The 14,079-nt window shown below is 53.3% G+C and overlaps 2 protein-coding genes across 2 annotated transcripts in view; one reads left to right on the plus strand and one right to left on the minus strand.

The window, feature by feature from the left end:
• Positions 1-307: 307 nt before the first annotated feature.
• LOC104553657 (BTB/POZ domain-containing protein KCTD12) lies at positions 308-3,578 on the minus strand. Its single transcript, XM_062006892.1, has 2 exons — positions 3,493-3,578; positions 308-1,896 (listed from the first exon to the last, which is right to left on the minus strand). Exon 2 carries the CDS (start codon positions 1,870-1,872, stop codon positions 1,012-1,014), a length of 861 nt encoding a protein of 286 aa, XP_061862876.1. The 5' UTR covers positions 1,873-1,896; positions 3,493-3,578; the 3' UTR covers positions 308-1,011.
• LOC104558429 (exocyst complex component 1) overlaps positions 3,076-14,079 on the plus strand; it is a 45,970-nt gene continuing 34,966 nt past the window's right edge. Inside the window, exon 1 of the mRNA XM_062007002.1 lies at positions 3,076-3,710. Coding sequence (XP_061862986.1) covers positions 3,076-3,710 — 635 coding nt within the window. The remainder of the gene's footprint in view (positions 3,711-14,079) is intronic.

Below are 14,079 nucleotides of genomic sequence, written 5' to 3' on the forward strand. Positions count from 1 at the left end.
GATTGCCAAAAGGGCAAAGATTTTTCACGTTGGGCAAAGACTCCCTTTAATCTGCAAAGCCATGGCTGTGGCTGAGCCCACCTGCCACTCACCAGAGCCACCCTTCCCCAGCCCCTGATGCCCACATTACTGCACTCCCCAGGAAAGACAAAGGGACCTTTTTTCTGACAGACCTCCAACTAGGCTGAGAGATGCAGAAGAATTTTCACCCTACAGCATGTAAAGCCTTCCCCCACCACCTCCCTCCACTTGTGCATAAGCAGAACATCTCTGCCCTCTCCCCTCCCCCCCCACCACAAAACCCCAGCCCCAAGGCATCATCCCAGAGCAGCAGCAAGGCTTTGAATCAGAACTGCAAACATAGGGTGCATCTTTATCTACCCTTCCCAAGCACTGACAGTCTAAATGCTAAGCTGCTTACATGGGCTAATGGCAATACATCCGTGCTGGGAGGCTTCATCTTGCCACCCTCCCCTCCTCCCCACCACTCCCCACCCCCCTCTCTGCTTCCCACCTCCCTCCATGTCCTTAAACCAACGCTTTCTCCCTCAAACCCGTTGGCACATCAAATACAGAGTGTGCAGCATGTTCCCAGGGAGCTGCACAGCAGACAAAGCCAAGTTCAGTGTCTGACATGGACAAGCTCATCCAGCTGCAGGAATCCCAGCCCAGAGTACAGTCCAGTATATCTCCCCCCTCCCTCCCCCAAAACACATATACAACAGTGTCCAAGTCCACACATCCAGGGAGGGTTGGAAGCTACAGGCACTACTGCAGAAGTCGGAGAGGGGGAAGAAGGTTGGTGGTCAGCAGCTGCTACGAGGAAGAGCTGATCAGGTTCAACGTGGAGGGAGGAGGAGGGGAAAAAAAACCCCAAGAACAAACTCAAAAGGAGGCAAAGGGGGAGACGCTGGGATTCAGGGGTCAAACGTCTACCTTCTAGGCAACAGCCAACACAGGAGAGGAAAGGGAGAGTTGGTGTTTGGTTCGTGGGGGTGGTTTTTTTTGGTGTCACTCACGATAGAAAACATATTCGGTGTAAGAGGTCCAGATCCTGTCATCTGTCTGGTCATGGGCGAAGGCACAGGTGCCTGTGGAGTTGCAAGCCACCATGTGGAAGCCAGCATCGGCCAGTTTATCAAAGGCTTGCTCCAGGAAGGTGAATTTGAGGTAGTACCTGGAGGTGTACCTCTCCGGGGGCCTGTCCGGGTCCCTGCTCTCATTCAAGGTATCCCCAAAGACCTCCTTGGCCAGCGCCGTCTTGCCGCAGACCATGATCCGCGCCACCCTGCGGAACTTGGCATCCGTCTGGCTGTCCCTGCCCAGGGTGTAGGAGCCCCGGTAGCCGATGGTGATGAAACCCGCCCTGCGGCCCTCGGCGCCGGCAGTGCCCGCAGCCACGGGGCCAAGAGCCGCGGCGCCGGCGGCCGCCAGGCTGCGGGTGGCATCGGCGTTGGGGGACAGCTCCTCGGGGTCGCTCTGGCAGGGGTCGTCTCCCAGGGAGTTCTGCTTGCTGAGCTTAGGGGCCAACATCTTCACCAGCTCCGGCAGCATGAAGTACTCGGCCTCGCGCTGCAGGCGGCTGCGCTCCGGGAAGTGCTCGGGCAGCACCAGCTGCTGGTCCCTCATGTAATCCAGGATGTAGCGGAAGAGGAAGCCGTCCCGATCCACAAAGAAGCGGCCCTTGCTGTCACGGGCCAGGGAGCGGACGTTCTTCTGGGTGAACATCTCCCAGAGGAGCGAGCCAGGCACGCTGACCAGCGTGGGGTGCCGGGTGATGTAGACTTGGCCACCCACATTCAGCTCAATGATGTCCGGGAAGGGAAAGTCCTCGCCGGCTTTGGCACAGCCCGTGTTGTCTGCCAGGGCCATGGTGAGCTACCGCTGCCTTCCCACCTGGAACGAAGAGCAGCGACGTGCCAGCCTGAAGCCTGATGGCAAACACAGCCCGTTGTCCCCTCCCATCCCAAGCCAGGTTGTGCTTGCTTTGGGTCAGCAAGCAGTGCAGGATCGGGCCCTCATCTCTCCAGGAGCCTGGAAGCCTCTCTTCCTGGGTCCCCAGCTCTTGGCATAAGCAGCAATATCTAACGCCCCCTCCCTTTCCGTGGCACACAAAGGGAAGAACACTGCCCACGGTCCGAACACACCATCCCCACCTGCAGCCCTCCTGAAAGTCAGCTCCTGGAGCTGGGGCTCAGCACCTTTGCTGAGGAAGGTGCAGTGATGGCATGCTGATGTTAACCACAGGCCAGCCACGCTGGGGATGCCATGGATCTGACTGGACACCTGCCCAGCCCAGCATCCTGCGGGCACAGGGCCACCGAGCGTGCCAAGGGAAAACCGCATTACGGTGCGGCATCTCCTGCCGAGCTGGGGAGCTGAGGGCAGCTGCTGGTCCCACGCAAGGGGCACCCACTGCCAGAAAAGCAGGGCTAGGTACCTCCAAAAAGGACAGAGTGACAACGCCTTTTGGCACTCCTGCTCCTGGAAAGTACTCGATAGGGACTCGAGGCCAAGCTGAGCTCAGGTGAGAGATGGCAGAATCTCTCCAAGGGTCTGGGACCAAGACAAATATTGGGCTACTGCTCCAGCCTCGGGCCACATGCCATGTTTTTTATACCTTTTCCAAAGGCAAGTCGATTCTTAGGCATCTCTTGACACTGCAAATCAGTGCTTACATAAACCTGGCTCAGCACACGGACTCTGGATCCAGCCTGGCCAAGACATTCTCCGTGCAGGGATTTGAGAGACCACAGAGGAACGAGAGTTTCTCTCTCCTCACTGGGTTAGGAAGGGTTTTGTCCCCAGCTGCCTGGCAGGGCTGGCCTCACGCTCTGCCTTCTCTCCTGAGCGAGATTAGTGCAGCCCTGGGACTGCTTTGAAGTTGGCAGGAGCTGCCTTTACCCCCCGGGGACTGGTCCCGCAGCCAAGAAGTCTCTCCCTGTCCTTGTGTCCTGCCATACGGCTTCCTAAGAGCAGGACAAAGGGATCCTAGCGCACACTTCTGGGGAAATAAAGGGCAGAGATAAAACCGTGGGCACTTTGGGGCGGTGGGGAGAGCTGAGCCTGCCTTTCATGGCCACACACCTCCTCCCAGCTCACAGGGATGCTCAGGGTGAATGGGTTCTGAACGAGGAGCGCCTTGGGCGAGACCGGGGAGAGGATCAGCGCGGTCCACCCGCCTTCCAGCTTCCCAAATCATCTCCCGCAGCGGCTTTTAGTCCCTTTCCTCCGGTGATGTGCCCACGTCCTGCTCCGGAGAGCGCGGCGGGAGCCCGCCTGTGCCGGCCACTCGCCCGGCCGGAGGCTGCGCCCTCGGTCACGGGCAGCGGGGGCTGCGAGCCGGGACCCTGCCAGGGGCAGCGAGACACACACGCGAGGAAAAGGGACCCCCTTCCCGGACCCGACCGGGGCCACCCCGGCTCCAGCAGCCGCCCCCGGCGCGGGCACCCTCCTCCCGCCCCAGCCCGGCCGCGTCCCCGCCGCCGGTACCTCCGCAGGGCACGGCAGGGCGGCCCGGCCGTCGCCTCCCGCTGTCCCGGCCGCTGCTCCGCTCCGCTCTGCCCGCCCGGCCCCAGCCCGCCGCTTTATGGCCGGGAAGGCGGTGCGAGCCGTCCCCCGCCCGCCCCGGGACCGCCTCCCGCCCGCCAGCCCCATCCCCCGGGAGCCGCCAGCGCTGCGGCCGCGGAGCCGCCTGTGTCCCGGCTCTGGTGCGTTAGCCGCCGGCAGAAAGCATCGCGGGGTCCCGTCCCCCGCGGCAGGTCCCGGGGGTGGGGGGGAGCGGGGAGCCCGTAAGATGCTGTTGTGCAGTGCACAAAGCGCTTGGCATACTCGTGGTGTGATGCTGGGAGTAGGCACCGGCTCTCTTTGTCCTGCTGCGGGGCCACTGGCAACCCCAGCCCGGCCATACTGGCCCAGTGATGTGTGTGGCCCAGGGCCTGGCACCATGGCAGACCCGAGGAGCTCAGTGCATTCAGGGAACCACAGGCAGATGCAAGAACATGGTCCCCCAAGCCACCTGGTTGCTAGAGCATCCCTCATCCTATCCCATCCTACCCCATCCCATCCCATCCCATCCCATCCCATCCCATCCCATCCCATCCCACCGCTGTCCCAGCTCATGCCCCAAATCCCAGCTCTCCATTGCCACAGTGACTATCAGCCTTTATTTGCTGGAAGTACTTACGTTTCTCCTCTGTTCAGTCCACTATTTTCCCAGCTCTCTTACAAGGTGATCTCTTTTGAGACCTTCTAGTGCTCCATCAAACTTAGTTGAAACTGCTGAAGACATTGAGACTGTCTAGGGGAGGGCTGGCACAGAGGCACGCTGTCTCTCTCCCAGCACACACACATGCCTGTGCTGCCATCATATTCATCTTATTTCCTTAGGAAACCAGCCTAAAAATAACCTGAATTTGATAATGCTGAAGGCATTAATGAAAGGCTGCAAAAGCTAGGCTGCTCCAGGGGAATCAGTTGGAGGGTACTCACAAAAAATGCTCTGCCCAGTGCCCCTTGGCAAGGTGACATCCCTGCCCAGAGCAGGAGCTGCTCTCCTCCGGCCACTCTCTGCTCCTCCCTGTGGACTGGAGTGATGAATGTTAGATGTTGGTGTTCAGATGAGTTAGCCTCATTCTACCTTCAGATTCCTGACCACTGTTATGTGAGCAGCAGTTCAGCCTTCTGCAGCTCTCACGCCATCCCCTGCACTTGTCTCGTGTGACATTAACGCTGCTGCCTCCAACAGACCTCCCTGGCTGGCTGGAAGTGCACTGTGCTGCTTTAGTGCTTTGTTCTCCCACACTACTGTGCCTCAAACTGGTGCAAATATTTTCATGAGCTGAAATGGAAACAACCCAGGCTGCTGGTGACATGCCTTGAGGCAACTTGAAGCATGGTTTCCAGGGTAGGAGATGATGTTTGGCACCATAGAAGCAATGAAGGGGTCTGAAAACTCAGGACAAAGTTGCCAGGAGGTTTTATAAATCAGCCTTTACAAGTTCTTCCCAGAAAGAATGAAACAAGAATTTGGGTCCCTCTCTGACTTCTGAACTTTTATCAACCCCAACGGTGCAACATGATTCATCCACATCCCAAGAGAAAGGAGGAATGGGGTTAATGTGTGTGTTTGTATCCACTCTGTTGCCAAACAGAATGTGATCTGATGGTTGCAAGGCTGCTGCTGGCATAGCTTCCTGGCTGCTCTTTCCAGCTCTTCACATTCCCTGAGCTTGGACACAATTCATTTCACCTCACAGTGCCTCATCTGCAGACTGGGGGTTCCTGCTTGTGCTCCACTCACCATGAACCTTGCTAAAAGCCTCATTGTGCTGCTCTGAAGCTCTTTGAAAGGTCTTCAAGCACGTCTTTTTAAGGGCTGAAAGGACTATAAACTGCAAATCAGCCACAGACTTTGCCATTGCCTGATTTTTTTATTCTCAGCTAAAAAGGAAAACCCACCCCAGCTCTACAGCCTGCTCTGATGGTGGTCTTGTGATACATCACCTTTCAAGGGTGTTGGCACAGAGAACTGATGCTGCTGCATCTGCTTGGTCAGTGTCTTATCTAGAGAAAACAAGGAGAAACGTGTGTGGAGGGAGGAATAGTTATTAGAGGCAAAATGCCATCTGTAATGTACATCAGAAAGGTCCAGCACACAGAGGTTCAAATTCCACTGTGCCACCGTTATGATTCATGAATGAAGGCTAATTGCAGGAACCTTTCATCCTTAAACAAAGTGGAGCTAGTCCTAAAAAGGCAGCAGAAGCCCTGAGTATGAGACTCTGATGGGGCACTGCATTGTTTTTAATACATTCAGGGTCTTGCAGCTGCATCATCACCACCCAGCAGGAAAATTCCCCTTTACAGCATCTCTGCTCTTCCCGCGTACTTCCATCTCTGTCTCCCTCTTCCCCATCTGCCTTTCTCCTCTCTTCTTCCTCTGTGCAGTGTTTCTTTCATCTTTCCTCTTGCCACTCCCTCTCTATCTGCTAGTTCAAATCCCACCCAGGGATGTTTGTGTGTCAGTGAGAATAGCGGAGGGTCAAAGGGGCTCTCACTCCTGAGTCACCGATCCCGTGCAGGCTCCTAGATGTCCCTAAATCAGCAGCAACCCCCCACCAGCACCACTGAGATGTACCTTTGTCTCTCTTCTTTCACTCCCCCTTCTCCAGGAGCTGTACAGGTCTGCAGAAGGCACAGGGCACGTGCAGCAATGAAGTGAAGAAAGGATTGTGAACTGACGATCCTTTTGTGTCTCTGCCTGTTACGTCTCTCTGCTCTCCCTGCTGAAGACTTGCTGTGTCTGAATGAGTAGCCTGGAAACTTCAGCCATTGCCAGCTTCTATAAAAAGGGGTTAATCTGCTGCTGCTTGGAGAGGAGCTCAGGTGGCTTTGCAGCTCTGGGAGCGGAGGGTGCAAGCAGCCACATACATCTGACCCCAGCTGTCACGGTCCCATTTGAGACTTCAGGCTGGTGTTTCAATAATTTACTTAAACATCTTATCTTTCCCCTTTTTAGCAGCATCTGCCAACTTGCACTACAGTTGTTGTGTCCTTTCTGTGACAGATAGGTTTGGACAAAGAAGGGAAAAGGCTGTGCTTAATGGTGTGGTTTAATTGGCTTTTCATTATGAAAGCTTAGATGTCTCCACAGCAAAGTGCAGTGAGAAATCAGTAGCAGGATGAGGACCACGCTGCAAACTCCTCCCAAAATATGGGAGTTGCTAAGGATCACAGTTTTGGTTCAATGTCATTGCTCCAGGAGGGTTTTCTGGTAACCTCTCGGGCAGTGATGGAGCCGGCGTCGTCACCGCTGACTTCAGGGATGATGGAAATATCATCTCAGAGACCCATTTCCATCCTGTGCAATATTTGCTAACAGTAACAGGAACATACGTATCCACTGAGCTCATCTCACCATCTGGAGTCAGGAACTGGATGGTCACTTTGAAACTAATCATCCCTCTTCCAAGCTGCTAAACTGAAATCCTGACGTAGGGCCGCCAAACGCCGCTGTGTTTTGGACAAGCCCTGCCAGAGCAAAGCCCGGTGGGGAAGCTTGCTGGGGAGGGTTTGGAAATGTTTCATCATGTCTTTGATGCTCAGAGGGAAAGGGGAGTTAGGAATGGTCTGGTTGGAGCAGAAGTGGCCTCTGACAAGCACCTCTGAGCAAGCAGGACACAGGTACACCAAGCACTCCCCGTATTTCCCTGCCTTGCACTCGCTGTGATCACTCTGGAGGACTTTCCACCTCCAAGTGAATTCTCCAGACCAAATTCTGCCCTTTTGCTGAAGCAGCTACAGTGGCCTTTGCCTTACCACAGTGTCACTCTCCTGTAGCTGCTTGGGTGCTCTCTGCAAAAGCAAACATCCTGCCTGCTCTGTTTCCAGGATGCAGATCATTTAGACAATGAGCTGGAATCAACCTGGGCTGTAAAACGTCACATCTACACTCAGATTTTCACACCCAGAGGATATATTTAGGTGCTGCACAGTAAAACCCAAGCTTGCATCATACAATTGAGAGATGTGATAAGAAGACTTCAAGTCTAAGCTGAAGTAGAAGGCAGGCAGGTGGCGGGAGGAACCTATGGCAGCCTCGTTGCAGACGGTCTGTTCCTTGGGTTGTGCCAAGACGATGTCCTGGGGTGCTGATGCCATCTGGCTCAACAGAGCAGCCAGCCTGAGGATGGTGCTGGTGCAGGCAGAGGGGGATAGGAGGATCTGCTGCAGCACATGCTGGATTTAAAACCAGCATTTCTGCAAAGCTGACTGGCAGACTTCTCATTGCATCCCAGCTTGGGGTTGGGGATGTGGGGTAAAACAGGAATGCCAGCCCATCTGCTCTCTGAAACTTAGATCTAGGAACAGCCCAGCATTGCCCTTGAAAGGACTGGGCTGCTGTGAATCTCTGTGGACCACTGAAGGAGCCTGCTGGGTCAGTGTGTCTCCAGATAAATCCTGTCTGGAGGATCTGCAGCATCTCTCTTCCAGGCAGGTTGTGCTCACGTGCCTCCAGTGGTCCCTGACTCTGCTGTTTGCTCTGGTGTCACAGCACAGGGGGCCCACTGAGTGATGGGGAACGGGCAGGAGGAGCTCCCAGGAGGGAATCACACATCAGCAATGGCAGCAGGCACTGGTAGCCAAAGGCACTTACTACAGACATCTCCTAAAGCAATAGTCATGGAGGAGAGTCAGTAAATAGATTAAGTTGTCACCAACAGAGATGAAACCACTTCATCCCAGAAGCAGGAGTGAAGCTGAAGTCCTAATCATTATTTTCCAGAGTAATTTATCTTTTCTATCCCACTGCAGTGAACTTGAAAAAGGCACCTATTTCCCAGGCAGTCAAAGAGAGATTGCATTCACGTGGGCCTGTATTTGCCATTGCCCAGCAACAACAAATGCAGTCAGACTTTCAGCCTGGCTCTTACTTAGATCCCAGAATAGGAGCCTCAAAGTTATCTGTTACACCTGTTAGACCACACAACCTTAAATATGCAAGTCCACAATAAAGCTCCTTTTCACCAGTGCTGTTACAGAAGGGTAAATCTTGTATTCACAAAAGCAGTTGCATTTTGAAGGTAGCCAAAAATGGGTATTCTGCTCTTTTCCCAGCAGCTTTCACTGGGTGTGATGTTGGCTTTGCTGGCTTTGCTCTCTTAACCATGCAATACAGCTCAGTGATCTTCTACTTCTGATCCATCTATTTCTGCATATTCATGTCCAACTGGCAGCTGAGTATTTTGGTGTTATTTGCAGCTGATGAAGGCTTTGGAAAAAAAATCATAGCCCTAGGCTTCCCACAGTGGCTTGTTTTAATCAAGGTTTGTGTGCCATGTGCAATGCAGGAACACATGCACAAGTTTTTCTTAAGCTAGCCCAAGATTCCCTGACCACTTGTTTAGTTACCACTGGCTTTCCAGGAGGATGCTCAGGAAGAGGATAACACAGGACTGGCTCCAGCTCCTGCAGCTTGAGGCTGCTGCAGCAATCCTACCAGGGAGCAAAAGCAGGTGAATTAAAGTGGGCTAGTTCCTGTGTGGTTTGTAGCTGACAGTAAAACTCAGCTCTCATGTTCTGAGTTGAGCCTATATGGCAAATCTCTCTCTCCCTCTCCCCTGTCCTAGATATAATTTAATCTAATTAATCTGATTATCTGTACACTCTATCAGAAAAAGAAATCTTAATAGCTAGCTAAATGTGCTGAATTAATAGATATGTATTAGCATTCATCCTGTCTATCAGCAGCTCACTGTGCTGGAACTGTGGAAACCCAGGGAAAAGGAGTGACAACCCTCTTCCCACTTCAACACTCACCTTGGGTCAAACCCTCATCTCAGCTCTGCTGATATCATACAAAGTTCCAGTTGGTATGAGATCCAGGTGGGGACACAGACACACACAAAACACCACAAATGGCTTGAGAGAGGCTTTCAGACTGGGGTTCTGTGAGCTCTGGAGCCAGCTGGGACCACAACCTGTTTGCTCCATGAAGGCTCTTCAGCAGAAGCATTACAGGGAAGAGCTTTGACAGATGTTTTGTTGTTGCTTTTGATTTTGGCTTTGAAGGGATTCCTACATCTGAGGTCACTGTTTATGCACTAAACACTGAATTGCAGGTCAAGGTCAGGATCTCATTGAGCTTTTTTCCCCTCTTTATTTTCCCATTTATCATCCTTTAAAAAATCATTCTCTCAATGCCATATAACCAAAGCCAGAAGAAAACCCAAATCTCCCAGCACTTCCACTCCTGTGCTTCCAACCTCTGGACAATGCTTCCTCCTATAGGTTGTTGTCTTAATTCCCAGCATTAAAGACACGTTTCTGCTTGCAGCACAGCACAGGCTGCCACACATGGAGCCTATTTATATCATGCCCCAAAGGTCGAGGAAAAAGAGAAACTTAATGAAACTTTGACAACTCTGTCCATCACAGCACAGTTACAGTAGTGTTGAGGTTATGAGGAAATAAATAAGGATGGCCAGAGCCTGGCTGAACACTCCCCAAGGAAGCCTCAGCAGTGGCCAAGCCCTGCCCTGCACTCTCCAGGCTTCAGAGTCAGCTGGAGGGCAACTGTCTCACTTGGCATCAGCTGCTCATTTGGCTGTGTGTCACTTTTAGGCAGCTTGTGGCTTTGGGAGCCAAGGGTGGGCATGATGGGGATTTCATGGACATTTCATTCACCGTCCTCTTTGTGATCACTCCATCAGTGACTTTCCACTGAAACATCCCAAGGAGGGAGCTGGGGGGCTGTTGCCCTTTTTCCTAATTTAGTGCAGCTGGTTTTTAATGGAATGGTGTGTTTCTAATTGAAATAGGTGTCCAAGGCAGGAGGCCTCACTCACAGGACACTCCTGCCTCCCTCCTGATGGTAGATATTTCACCCAGCAGCCCATGCATGCAAGCTCTGCCATGTGCTGTCCCTTGTGAATCCTCACAACCTGCACTTCACCAAAATGAGGCAGAATGGGGCCAAAACATCACCTTCCCTCCCCTGTGGAGCTGTGCATTCTCACCCCGAGCACAAGCAGAGAGCAAAGGAGGGTGAGAGGGTCACAACTCTGTCCCAAGGGTGGTTTCCACCTTGAAACCTCACAGCATACTTCAACAGCTGAATCTAGGTGCCTTGGTTGCCATAGCACAGATCCTCTCTGCAAGCCTGGTACAGGAGATGGCAAACAACACAGAGCCTCACCTCAGCCAAGCCCAATCTCTGCCTTAATTCACCTTGCTACCTCCACTTAGCAAAATGACACTCAAGAGCTGCTTTACAAGTGGATTTAACTAGAAAGGTAAGAAGCTCAAAGTGACCCACTGAATATATGAAAGGAATTGTTCCCTGCCATCTCCTGACCACCCACCATCGTGTCTCCACAGCGAGCACAGGGGCAGCAATGGCCCTGCTGCCACTAGAACTGGTGGCCCAGACTTTGCCCTCACATTTCCTGCTCCCAGTGCTGAGCTGCCAGCCTTGCCCTGTGTTTGTTTGCCAGCCTTGCCCATTCCCTGCCATGGCAATGCCAGGCAACGTGCACTCCAGGGCGCTGGAGAAGATCTGCCACCAGTAATGACAGAGTGTAACATTGCCCATCAAAAAAGTGAGCAGTTGTCTGCCAAACACAGGCCAGTGGCCTCTTTTGCCCTTGCAAACAAGGGAGTGGAGTCAGCATTCACAGCACAAGCAACTTCTCCAAGACTCCACAGGCAGTCTGCAGGACAGCTGAGGGAGGACTCAGGAGATGAGCCAGCACGTGCCCAGGTGGGCAAGGAGGCCAGTGGCATCCTGGCTGGGATCAGCAGCAGTGTGAGCAGCAGGAGCAGGGCAGGGATTGTCCCCTGTGCTGGGCCCTGGGGAGGCTGCAGCTCCAGGGCTGTGCTCAGTGCTGGGCCCCTCACTCACTGCCACAGGGACACTGAGGGGCTGCAGCGTGGCCAGAGCCGGGCACAGAGCTGGGGAAGGGGCTGGAGCACAAGGGTGCTGGGGAGGGGCTGAGGGAATGGGGGTGTTGAGCCTGGAGAAGAGGCTGAGGGGAGACAGGAGCCCTCTCTGACACTCAATGACAGGAGGCTGCAGGGAGCTGGGGGTCAGTCTGTGCTCCCCAGTAATAAATGACAGGACAAGAGGAAACAGCCTCAAGTTGCCCCAGGGGAGGTTGAGGTTGGAGCTGAGGCAGAACTGTTTCCCTGAGAGGGGTGTGAGCCCCTGTGCCAGGCTGCCCAGGGAGCTGGGGCAGTGCCCAGCCCTGGAGGGATCCCAAAGCTGTGGTGCTGAGGTGCTGAGGGCCAGGGGTTAGTGGTGGGCTGGGCAGGGTGAGGGCAGAGCTGGGACTGCAGCAGCTTAAAGGACTTTTCCAACCAAACAATCCTACAATTCTCTGCAAGGTACCAGCGTCTCTCCTGCACCTGCAACATGGTCACTGCACAGCTCTGTCCAGAAAGAATATTTTGGCTCTTTTCTTGTCACTTCTCTCCTTCTGACCATCACGAGGCCATTCAGGCAGAAGCAAGTTGACACTCACGGTATTTAAGGGAGTTTGAGGGGGAACACGCCTGATCACATCCCGCTCCTGGGACACGTGTCAGGCCCTGGGCCAAGAGCACAACAGCTGTTAAGGCCACAAAACTGCCTCAGGAAGCATGAAAAAATGCTGAGTGAACATAAAATAGGAGGCAGGATTTTAAAGCAGCTCACTGTAATTACCCTGTAGCACATCTGGCTGTAACATATGGCTTTACCTCCCATCATCATTTTACCACTGGGCTAACTCCTGACATGCCCTCACCCTGTCCCTGTTCTGTGAAGTCTTGTCTCCTCTCCCTCATCCCATCACAAACATGAATCTGTGCTCTGGAGTGCCTACAGCTGTAATGAGCAGTCAGGACCAGTACCCCCATCCTGCGAATGGGAGCCCAAGTCACAGGGAGGTTTCCTCACAGTCACACAAGAAGTGGCAATGGCAGGAGGGAAATGTCTTGCAAAGGACATCACTGAGGATTTGGAAACGTTGCAGTTCAGCACTGAGCAGAAACCAAGATGTTTTGGGGTTTTTCCATGCACCAGCTGTCAGACCTTCCCAGCCTGCACGTTTCAGTCTTTGATATGAACCAGGCCTGGTAAGGACCTGAACCTGGTCCTTCTACAGGTGTGTGAGTCTTTGTCACATCCAAACTGCCAAAGGACTGGCTGCATAAGGGTGGCAGGTGCTGCTCCTGGGCAGCTCTTCCACTGTGAGCCCAAGACAGCTTCAGTAGGGAGATATCCCTCAGAGCTGCTGCTCCAGCAAAAAGCTTGGTGCTTGTGACTCAGTATGTCAGTTTGCTTGGAAAACTCCCAGTTACCTCAGAAAATGTACTGTGCCCACCCCCTGAGCCACAGGCCTCTCCTCTCCTCATCCTTTACCTCTCATTACCTCCTCTCTCATAAAGCTCATCCCTCACTGCCCATAAAGGCCTGGCATCACATCCAACTTGCAGCAGTGCTGATGGCAGCCACTGCATTTAGGAAGCAAGGACAGAGGGGCAATCCCACTGTAGAGTGAGAGTTTATTGCCCTCTGGTATGGCACAGACCTACGGTCAGCAAGTGGCAAAGCAGCTTCTGGCACAGCTTAATGCTGGCTTAACAGGCAGAAGAAAAACTGTGGCTGAAATGTTGAATATTTCATGTAAGCAATGAATCTCACATTCCCATTGAGGAGTTTTAAGGTAGATATTGTCTCTTAGTGCACTCACTGTGCAGAGGGATTGATTGCTTAGCTGGGAACCACCCCGAGTCATGGCTGGAGTATTTGCATCAGCTGCTACACATTCATGTTCTTACCTTGCCATATGAAGAAGAGAAACAGCAGCAGGAGTACAAAGGGCTTTCTGCAGGAAGCAACCAGCAGTGAAGGACATGTGTGAGGATACATAAATCCTGCAGGTCCAGGGCACTCCCTGGGATCCCACATCCCTCCCCTGCCCCATTGCTGTCAGTGACAGGAGCAGACAGCCCTCCACTGCCCCCTCACCAGCAGCTGACTGCATGATCTGCCTCAAATCCCCTACAAGCACCTGATAACAAAGTGCCAGTGGCCAACAGCTGGGCTTAATCTTTATTCCAGCAGGAGGAGAACAACAACCTGCTGCCTCTGAAAGCCCTGGAGAAGCCCAGGTGTGTGGTCCCCACCACGCCTGGCACTTCAGAGCAAGTGCAAGGATAAAAGCTCTATCTCTAGCTGGCAGGTGGCAGCTTCCAGACAAGGAAGAGAAGTTAAATATTGAGAGTGTGTCTTCAAACTGCAGGAACCTTGCTAGTGATAGGTATCTGGAGAGAGGCCAGTGCAGGGCTACAGAGATGCTGAGGGGACTGGAGCATGTCTCTGAGGAGGAAAGGCTGTGGGACCTGGGGCTGTTCAGCCTGAGAAGAGAAGGCTGAGGGGGGACCTTATCAATGCTGATAAACACCTAAAGGGTGGGTGTGAAAATTAAGGGGCCAGTCTTTGTTCTGTGGTGCCCAGTGACAGGACAGGGGAAATGGGCACAAGCTGGAACACAGAAGTTCCACTGGAACAGGAGGAGAAACTGCTTTGGTGCT

The sequence above is a fragment of the Colius striatus genome, chromosome 13 (assembly GCF_028858725.1).
Source record: "Colius striatus isolate bColStr4 chromosome 13, bColStr4.1.hap1, whole genome shotgun sequence".
Taxonomy (NCBI): domain Eukaryota; kingdom Metazoa; phylum Chordata; class Aves; order Coliiformes; family Coliidae; genus Colius; species Colius striatus.